Source organism: Muscardinus avellanarius (assembly GCF_963383645.1).
Source record: "Muscardinus avellanarius genome assembly, chromosome: 2".
Taxonomy (NCBI): domain Eukaryota; kingdom Metazoa; phylum Chordata; class Mammalia; order Rodentia; family Gliridae; genus Muscardinus; species Muscardinus avellanarius.
This window is the reverse complement of record NC_137787.1, coordinates 11,788,825-11,813,461: the sequence shown is the minus strand read 5'-3', so window position 1 is coordinate 11,813,461 and position 24,637 is coordinate 11,788,825. Positions and strand designations below refer to the sequence as shown.

At 46.7% G+C, this 24,637-nt stretch overlaps 4 protein-coding genes across 4 annotated transcripts in view; 2 read left to right on the top strand and 2 right to left on the bottom strand.

Annotated features, from left to right (window-relative positions):
- Window positions 1–893: 893 nt before the first annotated feature.
- On the bottom strand, window positions 894–1,175 carry LOC308258519 (uncharacterized protein; the record flags this gene model as incomplete). The annotated part of the gene is made up of 1 exon (XM_080689149.1): window positions 894–1,175. One exon carries the CDS (start codon window positions 1,173–1,175, stop codon window positions 894–896), a length of 282 nt encoding a protein of 93 aa, XP_080545275.1.
- An 8,343-nt stretch (window positions 1,176–9,518) lies between these two features.
- LOC308258515 (uncharacterized protein) lies at window positions 9,519–9,878 on the top strand (the record flags this gene model as incomplete). The annotated part of the gene is made up of 1 exon (XM_080689145.1): window positions 9,519–9,878. The coding sequence occupies one exon, from the start codon at window positions 9,519–9,521 to the stop codon at window positions 9,876–9,878; it is 360 nt and encodes a 119-aa protein (XP_080545271.1).
- A 9,097-nt stretch (window positions 9,879–18,975) lies between these two features.
- LOC308258513 (uncharacterized protein) overlaps window positions 18,976–24,637 on the bottom strand; it is a gene marked incomplete at both ends in the record, with an annotated part of 76,626 nt that continues 70,964 nt past the window's right edge. Inside the window, one exon of the mRNA XM_080689142.1 lies at window positions 18,976–19,331. Within this exon, the coding sequence (XP_080545268.1) occupies window positions 18,976–19,331 (356 nt within the window). The remainder of the gene's footprint in view (window positions 19,332–24,637) is intronic.
- LOC308258517 (uncharacterized protein) lies at window positions 20,442–20,780 on the top strand (the record flags this gene model as incomplete). Its single annotated transcript, XM_080689147.1, has 1 exon — window positions 20,442–20,780. One exon carries the CDS (start codon window positions 20,442–20,444, stop codon window positions 20,778–20,780), a length of 339 nt encoding a protein of 112 aa, XP_080545273.1.

Below are 24,637 nucleotides of genomic sequence, written 5' to 3'. Positions count from 1 at the left end.
GGGGAAATCAAGGCAGAACTGAAAGTACATGGCATTTGTCTTAAGATTATTCTTTTCAGGGGTGAGTTAGGCTGATCTGGGACAAAACACCTGCTGTTTTCTGGCACAGAAACAGCCCAATTGGGTTCATGTACCTTTGGCCCTCCCCCTTGGAGGTGAGATGCAGGCATCTGGGGAGAGAAGAATAACATTTTCATTGACTTCAAAGAAACGAATGTCACAGACACTGGGACGGGGAACACACGCACGGATATGTAAGGCCTGAGTCTGCTCTGAAACTCGCTCCTGCGTGTGCACAGTGGTTTGCTGAGTGTTGGGCCTGCCGGCGCATCTCTGCAGGACATTGATCTTAAAAGAATGAATCTGACAGTAGGAGAAATTCTTTCCAACAAGGATTTCTTTATTGAACTTGGGTGAATTTATAAAACACAAATGGAATGTAGACAAGAGATCATCGTTCCTCGATCACGGCACATTAGTCTGTAGTTAGTTTTCAGGGTTACAGGAGTCCTGGGTGGAAGAATACAGCAGGAACGGCAGGTAATGGGATGTGTGGTACAAGGGAAAAGGTACGGGCGGTGAGGCAGGGTGAAAGAATTTCAGAAAATCACAGAAGGTAGTAAGTAGGGCACCACCTTCTACTTGTTAAACGTGCGACTGGCTCCCAGCAGCTCGAGCCTCTCTGGTTTTTATGGCTCTTCTGGTTCACACCGATATCCACCCATATTCTGAAATTATGGACTTGTGATGTGACAGAGAGGAGGGAATCAGATTGACAGCCCTTGAATGAACACGAGCGTCTTCCAGGTCAGGGAAAGAGAAGTGGGGAGAACTGGAAAAGGCTTACCCAGGTACCAGGGCATCCCAGCAGTGCTACCAGGGGCTGCAGCCGCCTAGCAGCAGCACTGCTTCTTGCAGCCGCAGCCACATTTCTGCTGGCAGCAGCCCTTGCCGCAGCCGCAGGAGCCACAGCCGCAGGAGCCGCAGCCGCAGGAGCCGCAGCCGCAGGAGCCGCAGCCGCAGGAGCCACAGCAGGGGCGGCTGCAGCAGCAGATCATCACTGGGGCGCAGCAGCCGCAGCAGCCACAGCCTCCGCAGCCTCCACAACTTCTGCAGCCACAGCCTCCACAGCCGCCGCAGCCTCCACCGCAGCCTCCACAGCCACAGCAACCCATGGTGTCAGTAGAGAGGATTCAGGTGAAGAGAGGAGACAGAGGACTCAGGAGAGGACAGGAGGGCTGATGCTGCCCTCTGCCAGGGGTCCTTAAATACTCCGCAGGGGGCTTGGCACATGTCCACTTCCTTGCTGTTGTTTTGTCCAGTATCTCAGGTGGACATGAATTTCCTGTTGGGTGCTTCCTCCAGAGCACGTACAACGTGGTTCTTGGTTTGGTTGTAGATAGATTTCCTTCTAGTTCAACAATGGGATCAGAATTTTCTGAAATATTTAGTAAAAAACTCTTTTTTTCTGTCTTGTCTGCCTGAGAGTACAAGTCCTTTGGTTAGTAGCGATGACCTCAGCCGAGGAGACCCAGCGCCCTTGACCGTCACAGGCCAGTGCTGCCCCAGCAGAGGGAAGTCGCCTCGCCCTAGCGTGGATAGCTGGATACGCACATTGTCTTCAGTCTCCCTCCAGAAGTAATGATCTAGGTATATGGAGTATCTATTAAAGTGGATTTTAGGTGGGTGTGGTGGCGCACGCTTGTAATCCCAGTACTTGGGAGACAAGAGGATCGCGCAGGTTCGAAGCCAGCCTCAGCTACTTAGTGAGGCTCTCAACAACTTAGTGAGACTGTGTTTCAAAATAAAATATAAAAATAGGTCTGGGAGTATAGCCCGGAGGCAGAAAGCCCCTGGATTCCATCTCCAGGAACACACACACACACACACACACACACACACACACACACACACACAATGGATTTTAAAGCCCAGTAAGGCAAGGTATATTGACTATTATGCCACCATTTAAAACAGTTCACATCGCCGGGCGTGGTGCTGCACACTTGTAATCCCCGCGCTTGGGAGGCTGAGACAGGAGGATCGCACAGGTTCAAAGCCAGCCTCAGCTACTTGGTGAGGTTCTCAGCAACTTAGTGAGACCCTGTTTCCAAATAAAATATAAAATAGGTCTGGGAGTATAGCCCGGAGGTAGAAAGCCACTGGGTTCCACCAAAAAATAAAAATAAATAAAATAAACCAGTTCACATCAATACATTAGAGGTGACAAGAAGTCCTGGAGGGGGAAAATTCCCCCCAAAACAATATTCAGAAATAAAGAGATTGTTATATGCCAGAAAGAGAATTTAACTTAAAAAAGAACCCATTCAAAATACCAATGAAATTATAATAGACAGCACATAATTTTAAAGAACTGCAAGATCTTTATGGAGAAATCTGTTAAATTCTATTGAGGGACATAAAAAAAGAAATAAGTGGAGAAAGGTAGTAGGTTCATGGATAGGAAGCCTCGATGTCTAAAAGATGTTAATTGTTCCCAAAGTCATTAATAAAACCCATTGCAATTCTATTGAAAACACTGATTTAAATTTTTTTAACTTGACAGCTGCCTGCAAAATACCAAGGTTCTTAAAATATTTTTTCTGTGTTTTCCTCTATTTTTTTTCAGTTTCAGGTCTTACATTTACATCTTTAATCCCATTTGGAGTTAACTTTTGTTATTTGATGAGAGATAGGGCTTTAGTTTCATTCTTATGAATGTGGGTATCCTAGTAATTATCTTTAAATGATATAATCACATATTTTTATTGTGTGTAATCTTATGCATACCTTACTAATTGCCCTGTCCCACATTCATGCTAGCAATGCAAACTCCATTTTTTAAAAAATGTAGCCATTCTCATTTTTGTCATCGAAAGGGAACTTTATTCTATTTTTTTTTTTTTTTTTTGGTGGCACTAGGGGTGGAACCCAGAGGCTTTCTACCTCCAGGCTATACTCCCAGACCTTTTTTATATTTTATTTGGAAACAGGGTCTTCACTAAGTTGCTGAGAGCCTCACTAAGTAGCTGAGGCTGGCTTCGAACATGCGGGATCCTCCTATCTCAGCCTCCCAAGCGCTGGGATTACAAGCGTGCGCCACCACGCCCGGCTTTATTCTATTTTTGATAATTTCTTCTTCAAGTGCAGAGAAATGAAAGGCAGTAGCTGGTGGAGGACTGGGCTCAATAGAAGATTCCATATTTGGAGGTAGGAGAGACATCATCTTAAGGGTTTTGAAGCTGTTGAGAAGGGTCTAGAAAGCTGGGGAGTTCATTGCTCTGTTTGTAATGTTGAGAATGGGCCGCACCTCGTAGATGTCCAGCGGGGATTAAGAATTTAAGAAGAAAATGCACGAGAAAGGAGGTTTAAAAGGACAAGGATGTCTTTGAAAGCACAGGTGGAGGACCAGCCTCTGACGGCGGGATGGGGTAAGGTCTCGAGCATGCGTACTCGCCCCACTCTTGGCTCAAGGCAAGAGCAGAGCTGGGCAGATCCGTGCAGTGTTGTGGACTTTGTGGTCGGAAGTGCCACCTTCCCAGAGGGAAGAGTTTGGAGGAGGCGTTCATCTGGAGAAAGGGGAGACAGTTGGATGTAGTCCTGCAGAAAGAGGGGAGTCCAGGGATGAGTGGGCACAGAGAAGGGCAGGGCTGAGGGGCACAGCTATGCCTGCCAAGTGTTTCAGGTGGCACTGGCCGATCTTGGTCCCCTCTGGTCTCTCCTTTATTCGCTACCCAACACCATTTTCTTTGTTCTTGTTCTCCCCTTCCTCTGTTTTAATGTAATGGAGATACAGCCTGGAGATAGAACCAAAATAGAGGGGGAAAAATAGGGAGGCCAGTCTCTACAGCAGTGAGCGGGAGTGGATAGCCGCTGACCTGAATCTCTAAGGAGTCAAATATTGACGGTGGATGAAGGCATTTTTAGTGGAACACAACAGCCGCAAGGGAGGTTCACGAATGTAAAGACCCAAGTTATGATTGTGTGGCTGCTGTGTTTCCTGTACAAAGGCCAAAGTGCTGTGCCAAAGGAGAGATCCCGCATGTGTCTGGCACCAGCCACCACCAGCCCGAGTGTCCTTGGCCCTGAGGACACTGTTCCCGGCTGGGTGGCCTGTCTTTGCAGAACTTGCCTGGCTCCTTGCTGTGGTCTCTGTCTCATTTCTAAGCGTTTAGCACGTGTTGAGCACATCGTACCTCTGCCATAACTGTTAACTACAAGTAAGTAGTAGATATATTTATTACAAACCCTCCCTTCTCAGACAGCCTTCTTTGGGTTCCTCCGGAGACCTGGACAGGAGATTCATCTGCCACAGCCAGTCAAAGAGACATTTATTGCCAAAGGTTTAACCTGATTTGTTGAGTGGGAATAAAATGTGACTAGTAAATACAGCAGCACAGTGTGTGTGTGTGTGTGTGTGTGTGTGTGTGTGTGTGTGTATTTCTGTGGGTCGAACCAGGGCCTCCTACATGCTAAGCAAGCTCCGTAGCACTGAGCTATCCCTCCATCCCAGAATAGCTTCTTTAAATATAGAAGCGTGTGATACCTAGCACAGGGGAATGCAGTGCTTCCTGCTGGTGCTGAGCTGGGGATAGCGAGAACACGCTCAGCTTGTCTTTCTGTTTCAAATGCTATTGCCTTGGAGAATGACTCTCACTTGGAGAATGATTCTTACTCATTAGTGCAATGTATTGTGATAAAAATTTCAGTAAGACTGCTTGTGCTCGAGGATTTTGAATGGGGATGAAATTCCCTACCTAGAGCCATCCAACTGGCCTGCTTCTGCGTTTTCATCTTTGTCTTAGAAGCTGCCGTCGGATACATCTTCCCGAAATACCATTTTCCCCATGCTGTAGAATTCACTTACAAAAGAAATATATAAAAGTTTGCATGGCCCCAAACCTCATAACTAGTTTCAAATTTATTTCTAGCTTGAATATATACTAACTCTCTTGAATGATCTTCCCACTGCCTTCCTTTGTGCAAACTACTTTCCTTTCTGTTTCCTGAATACATTCTTGACTTTCTTTCGTAGTGGGTAGCTTACCTGGAAAGGCTAGCAACAGCTAACGCTTATTTGTGTCCCAGCCTCTCTTCTAAGTGTTTGCGATGCACCATCACATGCAGACTTCATAGTAAACCTATGACGCATATTTCACAGTAACTCTATGATGCCAGCATGCTATTTCCATTAGGGAATTAATGTACGGAAGGATCAGGTCACATCTTTCTGGAGGCGGAGGATCAGCTCCCGAAGGATGATCCCAGCCTGCATCCTGCGCCCTCTGGGCATCTTTCTTCTCTGCTTACCTACACAAAGCCAGGTTTCCATTTAAGACCTAGCTCAAACTCTGTCTTCTTCATAAAACCTTTTTTTAAAAAAATTGTTTAATTAGAAGTGATCTGCCACTTCTTTTAGAAGGCCTAATATGCTGCTGAAACTTCACCCACCGTGACTTTCAGACAACTTTCCTTTTATTGGACCATAATTTAAGTCATTCCTTTTTCATCTTTAATTTCCACAGTGACTTCTCATCTGGCTCATTAGTTTGCAGTAACTTAGACTTGGATTTCTTTGTGTTACTCATATTGCCTTTAACAAATGACGTTGTTTTGGTGGGATTTTGCTGGGATGTTTATCTTTCACAATAGAAACAGAAGCAGGAAGTTAATTGGTAGCTGCACCCAGTAGCATCCTCGGTGTATTTAGGACAGCGACAGCTGGCTGTTTTTAACAGGCACGCTCATGCGTCTGAGCCCTGCTTTTTGCAGGATCATATGCTACTGACGAAGGGGAGGCACCTTGGAATGCCTGATGGTTTCCAATGACTTGGGCTTCACGGGTTGCCCGACTGGAGAGATGGGGATTGCTGTTTGCCACAGGCCAAGCTGAGCTGACCGCCCACATATAGGTAAATATGAATGCTGATACGTTCTGAATGAATTTGGATCACTGCCAAATGCTATTTTTTCGATTTTTAGTTTAAAAAAATCTTTCAAAAAAGAAGCAAAAGTGTCATTAGTGGGATCTATAGAGAAGCCTAGTTTTGTATGTGGGGTAACTGTAGTGATTTCCCACAGGGTAGCAGAGAGGGGTGGGCTTGTGAGCACACTGAGCCCACCTTGTGGACTTCCAGAATCATGGCTAATAGGGCAGGAGGGCCTGGGAGGAGGTGAGAGGGCCCTCGTAGTGAATAATGTCAAGTAACTCGATTTATCAGCTAACCAATCAGTACATTCAACGCGGATCCGTGGCACTTGTCTCGCAGGCTCAAGGCCCTGAATTCAATTCTGAGCACTGCACGCAAGTATGGAAGTAGGAGACTCAGCACAAGGCTGGTTGTTACGACTAGGATGGCCCTGTTTTCTCTCCCGCAGTGATGTCCCCTGGGAGCAGCACGTGTCCAGCTCATCTCTCTCCTTTCACTAATCCAGCCTTGGGGGCTATGGCCCATCTGGCCAAAGCTTGAAAAAGCCCTTCCATTTTGATTCTCACACCCGAGTCCTGGTTCTGTCATCAACCACTTTCCCGAAACATGGATCATAGTTCCCACTGGCTTCCACATCTCTAACACTTCTTCTTTTTTTTTGGTAGTACTGGGAATGGAACCCAGGGTCATTCTACCTCCGAGCTATACCCCCAGCCCTATTTTTTATTCTTTATTTTGAAACAGGGTCTCACTGAGTTGCAAAGGGGCTCACTAAGTAGCTGAGGCTGTCCTTGAACTGCGATCCTCCTGTTTTAGCCTCCCAAATGTTGGGATTACAAGCGTATGCCACCATGCCCAGCTTATCTGTTTTAAATGAAAACAGATAAACCCTGCAGATTAGAAAATTGGACATAAATACCAGATGATGGTGTGGAAAAAAGACTTTTCCTTGAGCACTTTCCAATGTAGTTATTTAAGCAATTTAGTTGTCTTTACTCTGAAATAAGGAAGAAAAATTATCAAGCCTTCAAAGAAAATTATTACATATCAAAATTTGGGGGAAAAAGTGTCAACCAGAAATGAACTGTTTTGCACAAGAGTTCACCCACAAACCATAATGACTGATGCCAGAGAAGGGCAGGCAGGATTTGCTGTGGTACTAACCCACTTTATTTCTGGTTTTTTTTTTTTTTTTTTTTTTTTTTTGTGTGTGTGTGTGTGTGTGTGATACTGAGAGTAGAACCCAGGGGCTTTTCTTCCTCTGGGCTACACTCCCAGACCTATTTCATACTTTATTTGGAAACAGGGTCTCACTAAGTTGCTGAGAGCCTCACTAAGTAGCTGAGGCTGGCTTTGAACCTGTGCGATCCTCCTGTCTCAGCCTCCCAAGTGCTGGGATTACAAGCGTGCGCCACCACACCTGGCTTGTCTGTCTATTTTTGCAAAGGAATTCAGAGCTGCATTCTCAGAGAAGCTGTCACTAAGACTTCTTTTATAATAACTAAACATTTACCTAAAGAAAGCTCAGTGTCAAGAATCCAGAGCATAGCATCATTTCCGGCTGTGGGTGGGGTTCTGCAGAGGAATGGAACCTCAAGATACATGTATAAACACACAGGGGAGATTTATTGTGGGAATCGGCTCACATAATTACTAAGGAGGCTGACATATCCCATGATCTGTTGTCTGCAATGCCAGAGATGTCATTCAGTGGAAGTCAGAGGGCCTGAGAACCGGGGAAGCTGAGGAGCATAAGTCCCAATTGGAGTCTAAAGGCCTGAGGACCAGTTGCTGCTGACGAGGCAGGAGACGATGGAGAGCCCAGCTCAAAAAGAGAGGGCACACTTCCTGTTGCCTCTACTTCTATTCTTAGTCCAGTTTGTGCTGCTATATCAGGGTACCTGAGAGAAACTGATAAAGAACAGAACAGCTGGGCCCAGTGGTTCACACCTGTAATTCTAGTACTGGGGAAGCTGAGACAGGAAGATTGCAGGTTCAAAGCCAACCTCTGCAGTATAGTAAGATGTTTCGAAACTTAGTGAGAACCTGTTTCCAGATAAATAAAACAAGGGCCAGGGATATAGGTCAGAAGAAGAATGTCCCTGGGTTCAATCCCCAGTACCAACTTAGACCCTGTCTCAAAGTAAAATAAAAATCACAGTACTTGGGAGGCTGAGACCGGAAGATCACAGGTTTTCAGACAGCCTCAGAGATAAATGAGGCTGTTAGTATTCTCATCAACCTAGTGAGACTTTGTTTTAAAATAAAAATGAAATAGGGCTGGGGGTATAGCTCAGAGGTTGAATGTTTTTGGATTCAATACCAATACTAAACATACACACATGCACACACACACGCATACACGTGCACACACACAAACACAAACAAACAAACAAACAAACAGCATCAATGTACTCTCTACAGTTCTGGAGTCTGGGAAGTCTAAGATCAAGGTCACAGCTGTCAAGAACCCCTGTGTTACATGGCAGAAAAGCACATATTTCGAGAAAGGAATGAAAAATAAGAAAGGCTGAACCCGCAGCCACCAGCCCATTTTATCCCCGCACGGATCCATGGGGACTGGGGGCCTCTTGGTTCGTGATTACCTGGACGCCAGGCAGCTGTCAGAAACACACCTCCTGGGTCGTCCTTCTTAGGTAACAGGCTGAGATGGCAGAGGCCTCCTCTGAGGCTGAGATGGCAGAGGTCGGCTAGTGACTCGGGGATGTTCTGCTTGGAGTGTGTTGCTGTCTGCTGACACACAGAAGCGTGCTCAGTTACAGCCCCTAACAGTGCAGGCGCCTTTTCTAAATCAGATCTTCATTCATGTTACGGGAAAAAGAACTATCCAGAGGATGCCGCCGACTCGGATGTAATGATATGACCTGGGATTGGTGTTTTCCCTTTCAGTTTCCAAAATGTTCTCTTCTGGCTAAAGGGATGTTCTACAAGTTAATAAATGTTATACGCTGGCCCCAGAAGCTCAGCCCTGTAAACTCAGCTACTCAGGAGACTAAGGAGGGAGGATGGCAAGTTTGAAGCCTTCTTGAGTAATTTAGTGAGACCCTGTCTCAAAAACCAGGGAAGGGGTCTGGGGATGTACCTGAATTGGTAAAGTGCCTCTGGGTTCAATATCCAGTACCACCAAAAAAAAAAAAAAAAAAAAAAAAAGTTATATATGATGTAGGGGGAAAAAAATCTTAGCTCTGGGCTAATAAGACTGAGAAGAATAACTCAGGAAAATTCTAGTAGAGAGAGAGAGAGAGAGAGAGAGAGAGAGAGAGAGAGAGAGAGAAGAGAAACAAAACAGAAGGAATGGCTTTCTCCTATTTTAGTAGCTCTAAAAAGAAAAGTAAAATCTAAATTTAGCAAGTTTATCAAGTCAGAAGGACCCAGAAAGGAAGTACACAGAAGCCCATGTGAGATTCTGCTGTAGATATTTGCATAACAACAACAGGGAAGTGGCCCTGAGTGGTCAATTCTCCCCCCAGAGGGGGTACTTAAGGGCCCCCAGCCAGGGAGCATCAGACCTCCTGTCCTCTCCTGAGTCCTCCATCTACCTTCACCTGAATTCTCTCTATTGACACCATGGGTTGCTGTGGCTGCGGAGGCTGCGGTGGCGGCTGCGGAGGCTGCGGTGGCGGTTGTGGCGGCTGCGGAGGCTGCGGTGGCGGCTGCGGAGGCTGCGGTGGCTGCGGCGGCTGCGGAGGCTGTGGGAGCTGCACCACGTGCAGGTGCTACCGGGTGGGCTGCTGCACGTCCTGCTGCCCCTGCTGCCGCGGCTGCTGTGGGGGCTGCTGCAGCACCCCCGTCATCTGCTGCTGCCGCCGCACCTGCTGCCGCTCCTGCGGCTGCGGCTCCTGCGGCTGCGGCTGCGGCAAGGGCTGCTGCCAGCAGAAGTGCTGCTGCCAGCAAAAGTGCGGCTGCAAAAGGCAGTGCTGCTGCTAGGCGGCCGGCCAGGCTCTGGGCTTGTGCTCCAGGTAAGGGCTATGGATGAGCTTCCTCTTTCCGTCTGTTCCCTCCTGCTCACAGGTCACAAGCAGGACCCCAGCCCTGGGACATTCCCATGGTTTCCATGACCCTGCCCCACTTAGTAACCACCAAAGTATACACACTGTCTTCTCTGCCAGTTGTTATTCAAATCATAGCCTCAACCCAATGCAGTCAAGAGAGTTAATGCTCTACCTCCTCATATGCCTCTGAATGTCTTTATTTATGCCCTCGTTTTACCACTACATCGGCATATTTTATATACAAAGCAACTTGTCTTAATAAATTACACTCAATCTGCCTCTTGTCTCTTTCTTCTTTCTTGTCTCTAAACTGTCCACGGGGAAAATGAGTTTTATTGCAACAGATAAGGCCAATTCTTTTTTTTTTTTTTTTTTTTTTTTATTTGGTGGTACGGGGGGTGGAACCCAGAGGCTTTCTACCTCTGGGCTGTACTCCCAGACCCATTTTATATTTTATTTGGAAACAGGGTCTCACTAAGTTGCTGAGAGCCTCACTCAGTAGCTGAGGCTGGCGTCGAACCTGTGTGATCCTCCTGTCTCAGCCTCCCAAGTGCTGGGATTACAAGCGTGCGCCACCACGCTCGGCTAGATAAGGCCAATTCTATATGTACAAAGGCAGCAAAGAGTCAAAATTGAGATACATTGGCTTCAGTAGACACAGACAGATTAGGGGATGATTAATTTGTGGTTTTATGGAGAAGGGATGGATAGGGGGGAGCACATTCCCAACCTTGGTATTTCAGTGTCATGAACCAAAACATTGTGCAAATATCTCCCTGGACAGAGTCTTAGTTGTCGCAGACTAAACTCAGTCGGGTCGTAATTGTCCGCTCCCGGTCAAATCCTCAGAAAGATGGGGCAAAAGGCAGGTGAAGTTCTGCAGAAACTTATCTGCAGCAATTCTTTCCCCTCTATGAATTCCTTAAGTTTTTAGGTACGACGCTTTAGAAAGAACCTGAGGTGGACAAAGGCTTCTTGAGCCAATGACACTTTATTACAGAAACCCCGAAAAATTTATACCCTTCACCAGTAAAGTTAATAAGAGAAAAGGGAGTAAATGCGATCACTGTGAAATAATAATGAATGACATGTAAACAAAGGTAATAAAACTAGTCCTTCAGCTGGCTGTTGGCCTTCGAGAGATTAACTCCGATTCTTTCCCAGGTCTTGCAGATAAGCAGTTCCAAAGGGCGACCTCCCAAAAGAAACAGGCATGCCCAAGGCTTGGAGACTTCTCGGGGAATCTTCTTTAACTTTCTTGGAACTTTCCATCTTTTGGGCTCATTTCATATAGCAAGTGTGGGGAGATGTGGTGATTCAGGTGGATGCGATAGAGTTTCTTCAGGTGTTGGCATCTTATCTCCTAAATCTGAAAGCTTAAGCAAACTCACAACACAGTTTGGCAGACAAAATACCACAAATAACACCACAAAGTTCTTGGATTTAATTGTCAGATGTATTTCCTTAACTGCTGAGCACTCTTCTTTAGACAACAAGCCTATTAAAAGCCTATCCATCTTTAATAATCCATTTCCCTGTCACAAACTCTCTGCAACCTGCTTCTAACTTTCTAATTCCTTTCTTTCCCAGTTGGGACGTTCTTATGATAAGCTCTTCTCCATGCAAAAATGCTTTTCTTACTCTTATGGTATTTCCTTTCCTTCATACGTATATATTTAGAATGTCTGTCCTTTATTTTGTCATATTCATTCCTAACCATGCGGCCAGTCTCTCTGTCTCCAGGAATGCTCATACTGGGCGTAAAAGTCAACAATCTTTTTCCTTGGCTCTATTGTCTCTGTCTCTAGGCAGGATCTCAAGGGTAAACAGAGTTACCTTGAACTGAGCTACCTTACCGGAGTTAATGGCTTAACCTAAGTTAGTGATAGGAATGAGGGAGAGTTAATGGCTTAACCTAAATTAGTGATAGGAATGAGGGTCGGAGACCCTTTGTGATTGCTGCAGCTGGAATGCTTATCACAGCATCTGAGTTCTGGCCAGTTTTTCATTATTATTGAGCAAAGCCAAGGGCGTTTAGACAAATTATTAGAGAATTTATTTTCACGGACTCAATCTCTTTTTATAGTCCTGATCTCACATCACCGGAGCAATTCGTGTAGAGAGTTAAAAGGAATCATTACCAAGAAAATAATAGTCATGAAGGGTATCTAAAAGTGGGGGGTACTTTGGCCAGAGACGACACCTCCTTCTCGGGGCTTGTTGCCGATTAACTATGTGGAGTGGGGTCTCAACACATAGATGCCGAGGCAGCAGGCAGTCTTGGCACTTAGTCACTAAAGTCTGATGCAAAAATATTTAATCATCTCCCACATGGTCACGGAGTCCTGTAGACGCATGGTCATTGTGGAGGCTTACTCGTGAAGGTCTCTCTCTGTCTACGAGGGTCCTCTTCTAGCACAAGCCCTTCTTGGTGCTCTAGGCTCCGCTGCTCAGATGACTGCAAGGCAGCACGGCCAGAGCCCCGGGGCTCCCTGCATTGCTTGTTCACGAGCTGCATCATCTGCGCTCTGCTTCTTGGCAACCATGGCTCACGACAAGGCTTCCGTGTCCTCTGACTTGTTCTCCAAGACCCAGGCAGCCGACTGGGCTCTAGCCGTGTTGGGTGCCAGGGGTTTCGCCCATCAGCCATTCCAAACCAGAGAATCAGCTTTCACTGTGTTTAAAGCACCCCAAGGGTGTAAACATGCGCTGTAAAGTGTGTCCCCAACACCCCTTCTGCGAATATCCTGTACTGCGTCTTGGCCCTTTTCTGCATAGACTCAGATTCCTGAGCCATTGTGGTTTAGTTAGCAGCAACATCAGAGTAAAAGGAGATGGTGGATGGGGCCCTACCAGCCCGGGCAGTGAGGCTGGGCCAAGGGAAGCCAAACTCCTGGGGCGTGTCTCAGGGAAGACATTATCACACTAGCCCAAAGTGCATGGGGAGTGTTTTCTTGTCATTCTGAGCAGAGCCGGACACAGGACATGAGCTTAAACGGGTTGCAGGGACCCAGTGGAATGATACAAACAAAGGAAACACTAGTTCAGTAGGCATCTCCAATAAGATGACCTCCAAGAGGGGTCCACAGAAAGGCCATCTCTTACCCCTGAAAGTCAGGGGACGGAGCTCCAGGAGGGAACGTGGACGAGGCTCCCCGACTCTGGGCTGACAAGGGAGTTTGCATGCTCATCTGGCTTGCTCCAGTTTCTTCCTACCTGCCACAGTCCAGAGCCCCTAGTACCTCTAGGCTACCCAGAGGCCCCTAGTTACTCTCGACCTCTGAGATTCATGCCTGGGGTGCCCCCCCTGACTCCTCCTTCCTCTCCCATCTGCATCCATACAACCACCTCTACCCATGATCGCTGTCCTTAGGGGGGAGCCTGGGAGGGGAGCCCCAGTTCTCCTATCTCTCTTTACAACAGCTCCTCCCCAGTGAGGACCCCTTGAGTCAGTTTTCCCAGATGGCAATGCCAAGCAGCAGAATCCCAGAACATGCAGCCCACCCTAGATCTAAGACTGGACTCTACTCAGGACCCGTGATCCCCTCCCACTCACTGGAACGGGAAGTTGGTTCTCAGGCTATGGAAGTGGACAGTGTCATTGCGCAGTATTGACGTGAATCTGTAGAAAAGAGAAGCCAGGAGGCAGAGTGAGTGGATTAGATGTTTTTTTTTTTTTTAAGATTTAAAGAAGTTTACTAAAAAGATAGAAATACAGAGGATAGGTACAGCTCCATACCAGACTGGCATGGAGCGGTGACTCAAATGAATACACCCTGGATTAGATGTTTTTAATGAGGTGTCTGGTATAATCATGAGAGGAAGAAAGAAGGCTCAGGGATGCGAAGTTTATTCTGCTCAGAGATCCTAGAGAGAGAGGGAGTCATGCAGGCCAGGGGGTGCAGGTGGGAGGGAGCACTGGGGAGAGGGCTCAGCAGCCAGGTGAGGAGCAGGGAAGACCATGGCTTGATCCTGGGCTCCAGGAGTGGTTTGCAAGTAAAAGGTGCATGCCTATAATCCCAGCACTTGGGAGGTTGACACAGGAGGATCACAGGTTCAAGGCTGGCTTCAGGGACTTAGCAAGACTCAGTTTCAAATTTAAAATTTTCAAAAAGGGATGAGGGTGTAGCTCAAAGATAGAATGACCTTGGGTTCAATTCCCATCATTAAAAAAAATGAAGGAGAAGGAGAAGGAGGAGGAGGAGGAGGAGGAGGAGGAAAGGAGGAGGAGGAGGAAGAGGAGGAGGAGGAGGAAGAGGAAGAGGAGGAGGAAGAAGAGGAGGAGGAGGAAGAGGAAAAGGAAGAGGAGGAGGAAGAGGAGGAGGAGGAGGAAGAGGAAAAGGAGGAGGAGGCAGCAACATATCAGGCAGGATTTTGTTGGAGCTTTTGAGTGTTACTAGGTCTCATTCAAGGAGAGGATGGCAGGGAGGAGAACTTGTGCACCAGACTACCAGGAAAAGAGGCTCAAAATTTACCACACAGTACTCCCCTGTCCCATAGTTGTGAGAATATAATTGTATCTTTTCTGTCAAAGGAATAGTTTGACTTAAAATGCCATTTTGTAATTTGATAGGGATTTAGTTTCTTCACAAAATTAGTGTCTCCTAAGAGATTGTAAATGCTGAATGTACCAGTATTGGGAAGAGGTGTCAGAATGTATTAATGTATCAGTATTTGGAAATATTTTCAAAAAAAATATGAAAATAACTTCAGTAGAAAAAAGCCAGGAGCTTCAAGGAAAGGGCTGCAGATTTCCAGGCACCAAAGGTAATTACTGAGAGAACAGAAGAAGCCCAAAAGCCTAGGGTCTTTTTACATGTCTAAGAGAAGCAAATGTCTTCAAGAATGTGGGGGAATCCCAGACTCCTGATAAGCAATTAACACATTTTGGAGTGTAACAAAAGGTGTGGGGTCTGTGCCAGAGACAGGGCAGGTCTATCAAAAGACCTGCCCCGAGAAAGGGTGGATCTAGGAGAAAGGGTGGATCTAGTCGGGTCAGAAGACTGGTTATAAAATACTCTGTATCCAGGAATCTTCAGTGACTTCTTTTCAAGTCACCCCCCTATACTACCCTGGGTATAGGGCTGTATTAATCTATATTCTATCTTTCCATCTTTGTAATAAGAAACTCATTTAAGCTTCCAGCAAGAGTTCAAACTAGAGTTTTATATACCTAGTTTAGAACAAGAACCCGTGGCTACATCTCTTTTTCTCTCACGGAAACAGTTCTGGGAGCCCAACAGGGTCCCCGGAGCAGTTCCCCACCTGTAACACCGACCCTCCCCTATTTTCCCTGATGAAGAATGCAAAGCTGTAACTCCTACCAACAGGTGTTCAAAGCAGGAGGAGCTTTGCATCGGGAATATAAGATCCACCAGGTTCTTTGTCAGTGTGTTCTCAAATACAATACCTGGAGCACCCTCTTTTAAGTAAAATCTCCTTGCCAAGCAAATTTTGACCACATGTCCTTTTTTGATGCTATGAAAAATTATTTCTTTCTTTCTTTTTTTTTTTTTTTGGTGGTACTGGGGTTCCTGGAGGCCCTTCTACCTCCGGGCTACACTCCCAGACCTCTTTTTACATTTTATATTTGGAAACAGGGTCTCCTAAGCCAGCGCGCGCGGCTGGCTTCGAACCTGCACGATCCTCCTGTCTCTGCCTCCCAAGCGCGGGGATTACAAGCGTGCGCCACCACGCCCGGCCATGAAAAATTATTTCTAACATAGCCAACTTGCGTCTTCCAGGCATGGGTCCTACTGTGGGACACTGAGGCTCAATTATTTCTGCTAAGTAGGTGACAGTTTGCCATGGAAAAGAGAGGTACAAATCGATAATAGTTACTAGAAACAAAAGAGAAAGGGACCCGTGTTAGAATGAACACAGGTTAGCCAGCAAAATTACCTAAACAAAGGACAAAGCATACGAGGTCTCCACGCTTTGTTCACTCATGTGCAGAAGTCGGAGCTCCTGATATGCCAGAATGGGGATGTGATTTGGAGATAGATAATGTCTCTAAAGAGGTAATCAAGTTATGAAGTCATTAGGGTGGGTCATAATCTAGTATGACAAGAACGTCATAAGCAGAGGAGAGTTGGACCTAGTCCTATGAGAGAGAAGGTTTCATGAACACGGAGGAGGAAACAGCTGGTTGGAACAGAAATGCTGGCTGACCTGACCTTCACATCACAGGGGATGACCTTTGCCCCGTGACCACACAGCCTCCAGCTAGAAACGCTCTGTGCAGCTATTCTGAGCTCAGCCAGTCCAAAGAACAGGAAGCCAGGAGACCCAGTGCTCCAGGGCACATTTTCAGAAGTCTGTCCCCACCTCTGGTAGGAATGTCTGGGCTGACATCACTTGGCCTGAGACATACTTCCTTGTTTGGTATTCGGGATTGAACCCAGAAGCTTCCACCTCCAAGCTACACTTCCAGCCTTTCTTATTTTAAAACAGATTCTGGCAAAGATGCTGAGGGTGTCTCCCTAAATTGCTGGTGTTTCCCTTGAACATGAAAATTCTCCCAGCTCAGCCTCCCAAGTACTGGGATTTCGGGTGTATGCCACCACATCTGGCTTAGGACATACTTCTTTTTGCACTCACCCCATCCAAAGTCACCCCTGGCAGGGTCTGATCTGGCCTCAGCTCCCCAGGTTAGAAATAAATTTCCCTGGCATCATGAGAAAAGATACAAATTCCAAAGTGGCTCAGAAAGGCAGATTTTGCCTTTTGGATAAAGGGATCCTGCCACTAGTCAAGTTAGGCAGGTGAGAGAACAGAAAACTGCTGGGTGTTTTACTTCCCGTATGGGGCTTCTGTGCTGCGCTCCTATTGGTGGGAACAGAGCCTCACAATCTTTATGCCATTGGCTGAAGGGGATGCGGGGGAGGGGTTGGCACCAACAATTTCCAGGAAATGCTGTCTGTGCCAGTATTGGGAATGGCCTAGAAAGATTTGAGAAAGCTATGATTATTAATATATTTCAAAAATAATTGTGTCAAAATGGCGGCAGACCTAGAGAGAGGCTTGGCTTTTGTCAGGAAGCAAACAGCTATTGAAACTTAGATTGACTTAGCTACATGTAATTAGCAAGTCAATAGGAGAGGAGAACTAGGCCTTTCTCTATCTAAAGACAGATCTACATGATTGGATAAGCTAGCTAAGATGGTAGGAGGGGTCGACCTTCATGAAAGGAGACACTTTGCCATACCTTGCTGGGGGAGGTACCTTACAGGGACATTCACTATGTCAGAATTACGTAAACAAGATGGGGGTCATGGGTATAAAAAAGGCAGTCCACATGTGATCCCTTTGGTGTATTCATTCGAGTCACCCCTCCATGCCAGTCTGGTATGGAGCTGTACCTATCCTCTGTATTTCTATCTTTTAATAAACTTCTTTAAATCTTCAGCAACTGTCCAAGCTATGCATATTTATTCTTAGCTTAGGACAAGAACCCACGGTAATTTTCTGTTTTTGGTTGTATGGGGTTTTGTTGTGGTTTGAGGGAAAGTGTGTCTGGGACCCTAACAGGGGTCCCCGGGAACAGTTTCGCCACAACCATACTCTCCCAATCCATTACAGTCTCCTAAAGTGTTTTTAATGCTTCCAACAATTACTCATGGTCTGAGTCATAAAATGTCACTTGTCTTTTCTTTTGTATCATTAAAGTGACTGATAGCCATTGGGGAAGATGACTAGGACCAAGTGTCCTCTTAGGAATGAAAGAAACAGATCCTATCCATCTAGACAGGCTTTTCTATCTAGCATATAACCTCCCCAAACTGGAAAAAAGACACAGACGAGGGACTACTGCAGTCTCCTAGGCTCATGAGTCTAAAAAACAGAGAGAGAGAGAAAAAAAAAAAACAATAAAAACACAGTTGCAGTTTAAAGTTAATAAGTAAGATTTCAAATGATTCTGAAAGGAATCCTACATCTCAGTAAGACTCTAATCATGGTTAGATTGATTTCAACAAGATGAAAATAGCAAATATCTTCAAAACAAGCGCAGAAGCTCAAGGCCGTTGCCGGAGAATCAGGAGAATGTAGATCAATCCTATGTCCACCGACGCCTGCCCGCTTAGCACAACCACAACCCACGACACTCACTGTATAGTTAGAGATAGAAAAGCTAACTGAGCCATGCCCAGGTCCTCAGTGCACACGGCTGGCTGAATTACCCGGGAACCAAAACAGTAGCAGGTACTGAGACTCTGCTCTCTAAGCCCAAAGTAAAAGATCCCAGCGGAAGGAAATCTAAAGCAAATACAGTCCTCTCTACCTTGGCCGGCAATGGAACTGGGACCGATAGCTAAGCAGTATTTGGAATTGTTTCTTTGTGAAAAGAGTGGAATTTCGAACGCATTTCCCCAAACTTCCACCTCAGACCTGAACTCAAATGGCGGAGAGCAGCGGATGTCCAGATGCTGTGTGCGCACTGCTCCTGGAGAGCGGCCAGCAAGGCGGGCGCTGTTCTCAGGGACGCTGGCCTCCCCGCCACCACCGCCATCACCAAGGACTTCTTAAGAAGACCTGGGATTTTCAGGATGTGAGATATGGTAACACTAAAAGTAAAGGGGAAGAAAAATGTTCAGCGATGAATTTGAATTTTATTAGGAAATTTTAAAATGTTGATGAATAGGAGCAGAGAGAAAGAGAGAGAGAGAGAGAGAGAGAGAGAGAGAGAGAGAGAGAGAGAGAGAGAGAGAGAGAAAATGTGTAGAGATAAAAGCACAAGAACAGGAGGGAAATAATTTGATCTGTGAAAAAGCACAATGGGCCACATTGTGTTTGAGTGAGTTCAATGATGAGGATTCTTTAGGGGCGGGGCTGTCTCGCACCTTGGGTTGACGGCTCTTAGGCAGAAAATGCCACAGGTGAGAAGGCTAGACACTCCAAAGGAGGAGAGGCAGGGGCCAGAAGTCACAGGCCAAGGACGCAAGCCCAGAGAAAGCGAGAGGACAGGGTGCTGGGGAAGAGGTCAGAGGAGAGTCTCGGCATCTCCTGTCTGGGAACAGAGGCCGCAGGGCTGCCTAGCAGCAGCACTGCCTTTTGCAGCCGCATTTCTGCTGACAGCAGCACTTCTGCTGGCAGCAGCCCTTGCCACAGCCGCAGCCGCAGGAGCCGCAGCCGCAGGAGCGGCAGCAGGTGCGGCGGCAGCAGCAGATGACGGGGGTGCTGCAGCAGCCCCCACAGCAGCCGCGGCAGCAGGGGCAGCAGGACGTGCAGCAGCCCACCCGGTAGCACCTGCACGTGGTGCAGCTACCGCAGCCGCCGCAGCCTCCGCAGCCGCCACCGCAGCCTCCGCAGCCTCCACCGCAGCCTCCACCGCAGCCTCCACCGCAGCCTCCGCAGCCCCCACCGCAGCCTCCGCAACCCCCACCGCAGCCTCCACAGCCACAGCAACCCATGGTGTCAATAGAGAGGACTCAGGTGAAGGGAGAGAGAGGACTCAGGAGAGGACGGGAGATCTGATGCTCCCTTGGCTGGGGGCCCTTAAGTACCCCCTCTGGGGCAGCAGAGGCACCGCGTGACCACTTCCTTGTGGCTACAACCTGATGCTCATGCCAGAATCTCACCAGCTCTTAATTACTTCCTTTCTTGGAGATCTTTGTCTTCTCCACATTTTCATTTTTGTCTACTGTTTTCTAAAACTACATTTCTGTATATAAATGGAAAAAAAACCACACACACGCCTAAGAGTTCCTGGGATGCATGACTATGACCAGGCTGTTGAGAGATTAAGCAGTCTCTTTTCTTTTCCACAATGCTCAGAAAATACGCAGTGTGTGTGTGTGTGTGTGTGTGTGTGTGTGTGTGTGTGTGTGAGGGGGGCCATGGGCAGGGCTGACCAGCCACCACGTCATAGGAGCTCCTGGGCCATGTGAACTGCCGGCGCTGAGACGTGGGCGAGTGAGATGGAAGCACCGTCTCTGGCTTCAAACAGCTCGTGTTATTGACGCAGCTGCAAATGGGGAAGTGGCCATTTTAATGATAAAATAACCGAACGAATGTTGAACTCATGAATAGTATCGAAAACAGGATGTGCTCCATTTAAGGTTCATGTCTGAGAGTTCCCGTTGATCAGGGTGATTCATCTCGATATATGGTGGAAAAAGTATTGAAGGAGGTAAAAGGCTGGCTGCAACCCTGAACATCTCTTAATTCAAAACCTGCAAGGTCTAAAAGTATTGTAGGAAAACGAAGAGCCCCTCCTAGAGGCGAGAATCTCCTGCGTTGCTTCTAAAATATCTGTTGAGAAGAAAAGTTAATGTCAGCAAGTGCACTGGTCAGAGGTAGTCCCTAAGCATGTAAACAAAGGCCGGCCCTCATGATGCTTCCATAACAACAAGGAAGGGACCCGATCATGTGTCCTGGTCATTCCTTCTCCCTTCCCCAAGATGGTACTTAAGGACTCCCCCAGCCCAGGGAGCATCAGACCTCCCTGTCCTCTTCAAGTCCTCTCTCTCTCTTTACCTGAGTCCTCTCTACTGACACTATGGGTTGCTGTGGCTGTGGAGGCTGCGGTGGCTGTGGCGGCTGCGGAGGCTGCGGTGGAGGCTGCGGAGGCTGCGGTGGCGGCTGTGGAGGCTGCGGAGGCTGCGGCGGCTGTGGGAGCTGCACCACGTGCAGGTGCTACCGGGTGGGCTGCTGCACGTCCTGCTGCCCCTGCTGCCGCGGCTGCTGTGGGGGCTGCTGCAGCACCCCCGTCATCTGCTGCTGCCGCCGCACCTGCTGCCGCTCCTGCGGCTGCGGCTGCGGCAAGGGCTGCTGTCAGCAGAAGTGCTGCTGTCAGCAAAAGTGCGGCTGCGGCTGCAAGAGGCAGTGCTGCTGCTAGGTAGCCACTGTTTGGTAAGACTTCTTTTTCTTCTTGTATGTTCTTCCATCTCTCTTTGGTCCTGGACTCTGTTCCTATCTTTGGACATTTTAAAATCTTCCCACCTAAAAAAATGTCCAGGCTGTTAGGCACTGTCTGATGGAGGAAATTTGCTTGCGCCCGGATGGGAGCCCTGCTCTCATCCCGGCCTACGCGGCTCCATGTGTGCCCACCATCTTTCTGTCCCCCCCCCCTTTTTTTGTCCCACTTTTCCTTTTCTGCAGGCAATACTTCTTTTTTTCTTTGCATTTTTAGTTATTATGTAATATTATCAGAATTTCCTAATAAAATATATGCCCATCAAAAGTCTTTTCTCCTCTATTCTGTTTGACCACATGCGTCCCTGGCATCTGCTCTGAAACTTGAGGAGCATTTTGAGCAAAGCCTTTGAAAACACTTGCCATCAGGGTATCCCAAGCAAAGGATCACAGATAAAGCCATGGACAGGACTCTGGGGACCAAACCCCTCCCCTCAGTGAAACATCAATTTGCCCTCAGGACTCCCTTCCCCATGGTCTAATGTTCTCCCCAGCAGATTTATGTCCATAAAGTTTGAGAAAACTTTTTTTTTTTTTTTTTTTTTTTTAGTGTGGGGTGCACCTCTGTAGTGGATGGCATTGATGTTGATTGACTGATGAGAAGTCGTCTCTCTCAGGAATGACAACGGAGTCAACATGGCAGCTGGGGAGGCCGGGAGGAGAGAGATGTCTCCTGCCATCCTTCCACTAGCATCTTGCTTTTATTGAGAGTTATAAACAAAACATTGTAATTATTAATCACGGGAAACAGAAAGAAATCACGGGGTGATTCAAGGAATAACACCAAGGTAGTCACAGATGAATCAGGGAAGGAAAGGGTCAACAAGGAAACCGCCAAGGTCATTGCTTATCGGTCAGGGTTTCTGGTTACTGGTCCCTTTGGTCCTTGGAAACTTGTCTGCGTGTAAACAGTTCCCACTTGGGTGGGCCGTTTGTGCCCCTCCTGAGCCGGACTGAGGTGACCGCAAAGCGGACGACTAACAATACTCTAGACACACCTCATCACTGGTCACATTTTTGTACCTCACCTTTCAGGACCTGCTGGGAGTTGAATGTGGTTAGAAGTCCTGCAAAGAGAGGAGGTGGGGACACTGTGCAGTGCCTTGGGAAGCACTTACCTCAGGGGAGGTCACTACATGCCCTTCAGGTAAAGGAGGGCTGACCTTCTGAGGTAGCAGTCAAAGAGTTTCATCTGTTGCAAAAAAAAGATTGAGCCCAACTTAAGTGTTAGATGTCCTCAGCTTCAAGAGGCTCAAAATTCATTTTACATTTTATGCCAGCCATTTGCAGGATAAGATCCTGGGTTTGCTTTTCAGAATATTAGCTTTTTCAGTCTGGACACAGGCCTTTGGGACACTAATGTAGTACTTGAGCTGGAACTTTAAAGCCCTGAGCTGAGCTCATCCTTCTCCCTACCTCTTGCTCCAGCAACGAATTCCATTCATGTGACCACAGAGGCAGAGATTGGAGTGATGTGTCTACAAGCTAAGGATGCCGAGGATTGCTGTCAACCATCAGTCACGAGGAGGAGGCCAGGAAGGATCCTCCCCTAGGGCCTTGGAAGAGAACATGCCCTGCCAATGCCTTGATTGCAGACTTCTGGCCTCTAGGACTGTATTGAACATGTTTTTCTTGTTGCTTTAGGCTACACCGATGGCCTTAAATATAACCAGATTAGTTAACCACTTTCAGAAAATCTCTGAAGATTCTGGTTCTCTGCAACCATAACTTCTACCAGAATCTGTATCAGTGACTGTCCTACCTGAGAAGCAGAACCACTAGGAAATGTAGATCTAGAGACTCATTACACAGTTTACTTGATGGTGGAGGTCACAAAGGCAGCCCCAAATTTAGAGGGTGGTGTAAGATTGAATGAGCGTGTGTGTCCCCCAGTCGCATAGAGACACGCAGAGATCCATAGTAGATATATGGATGCCTTTATTTGTGGGAGATCGGCCTCCAACCCCCGCGTGGCCGCGGGGGCTGGTGGCGGGGGAGAGCGTGCGTCCCTCCCTCTCGGGCTCCTCTCTGAACTCTGCACTCTCTTCTTCCGGACCCGGGAGGCCTGGTTCCCTCCCGGAATCACAGAGCTCCACCTCCTAGCTTCCGGCCCTGCCCCCTGTGGGCCAGGGGGTGACTTAAACCTTACAGGTGGGACATCAGAATGGGGTGGGGACAGAACTCTGGGGCCTGGGCTGAAGCTTCTGTCCACAAATAGAATCTCTCCCTTTATAAGAAAATTCAAATTCTTTTCTTTGGATCTTTCAGGGGTTTAAATCAGGCCCACCCAGATGGTCTAGGATTATCTCCCTTAGGTTTTTTGTTTTGTTTTGTTTTGTTTTTGTTTTTTTGCAGTAATGGGGATGGAACCCAGGGGCATTCTACCTCCCAGCTACACCTCACGGAGTCAAGGCATGAGCTATTATCAGTTTTTGAGTCATCAGTGTAGAGAGATTACATGAAATCACCCAACAGTATATAGAGAAAAGAGCTTATAGGAGTTAACCTTAAGGCTTTCCAAGGTTAAAACCTTTGAGAGGAGAGGGCGGCAAAGGAGACAGAAAGGAGCATCCAGGAAAGAGGGAAGTCAGGAGCACGTGCTGATCCAGGTGTTGTGGCACACACCTGGATCCCAGTACTTGGGAGGGCTGAAACAGAAAGATCACAGATTTGAGGCCAGTCTCAGAAAAGTAGCGAAACTCTTAGCAATGTAGTGAGACCCTGTTTCAAAAAGAAAAAAGAAGAAAAGAAGAAAAGAAAAGAGTGGGGAGTTTGAGTACGTCAGAGGTAGAATGCCCCTGGGTTCAATCTCTAGTACCATACACACACGCAAATAATAATAAAGTGCATGGTATCCTACAAGTCAACGAGGAACTGTTCCAAGGAGAAGACACACAATTGACTACTGTTTTGGCCAAAGTGATGTCATTGTTGACCATGACAGGGACAAGCAAAGGACTTAAAACAAGAGTGATAGGTATGGGGTTAAGAAAAAGTGTGAAGAGATGAACTGGAGACAGAGGATATACACAATGTTTTAAAAAATTTGGCTTTGATGATGAAATGACTTAGTCATAATTTTAGGCAAAACAACCCGTAGCAGAATGCCTGCTATATAAGTAAAAATATTTTTTAAAAAGGTAAAACTAGACTTGTGATCAGAAGCAAGAAGTTTGTAGCTATTGGCAACATTCTCTTTCTTGCGTGGTGAGTAGAGGGGTATTTGTCTTATAATTTCCTGCGATAATGATTTGTTATGTTATTTGTCAACCAGTACACATGTTTTTTCTCTATACATGTTATGGTTCAAAGTATTAACTTTAAGACTCATAAGATCATGTGTGTGAATATAATAATAATATCACTACTGAGTCACAAAAAATATTTGAAAAGGAATAGTACAAATTACATGATGCCCAAATTTGACTTACATACTATATATCTGGCTAGTAGGAAACATTTGCACTTTTCTTATTTAGTTAGAAGTCGAAGTTGTAAGTCACATAAAATACTAAGAACTAGGGTAGAATGACCTAAAACACATAACTAGTAAACCTACTATCATACCCAATAAAATTAACAATTCCTTAGAACTATCTAGTCAATGATTGAATTACCTGATTGTCTCATAGTATTTTTAGCTTTGTTATATGAATCAGGATTCAAATAAGTTCCACACATTGCCATTGACTGACAGATATACTGTCAATCTCTCTTTGCCTCTTGAATTTTGTTTTTTGTTTTTAAACTGTAGCTTTTCTCAGACTCAGGTGGTTTTTT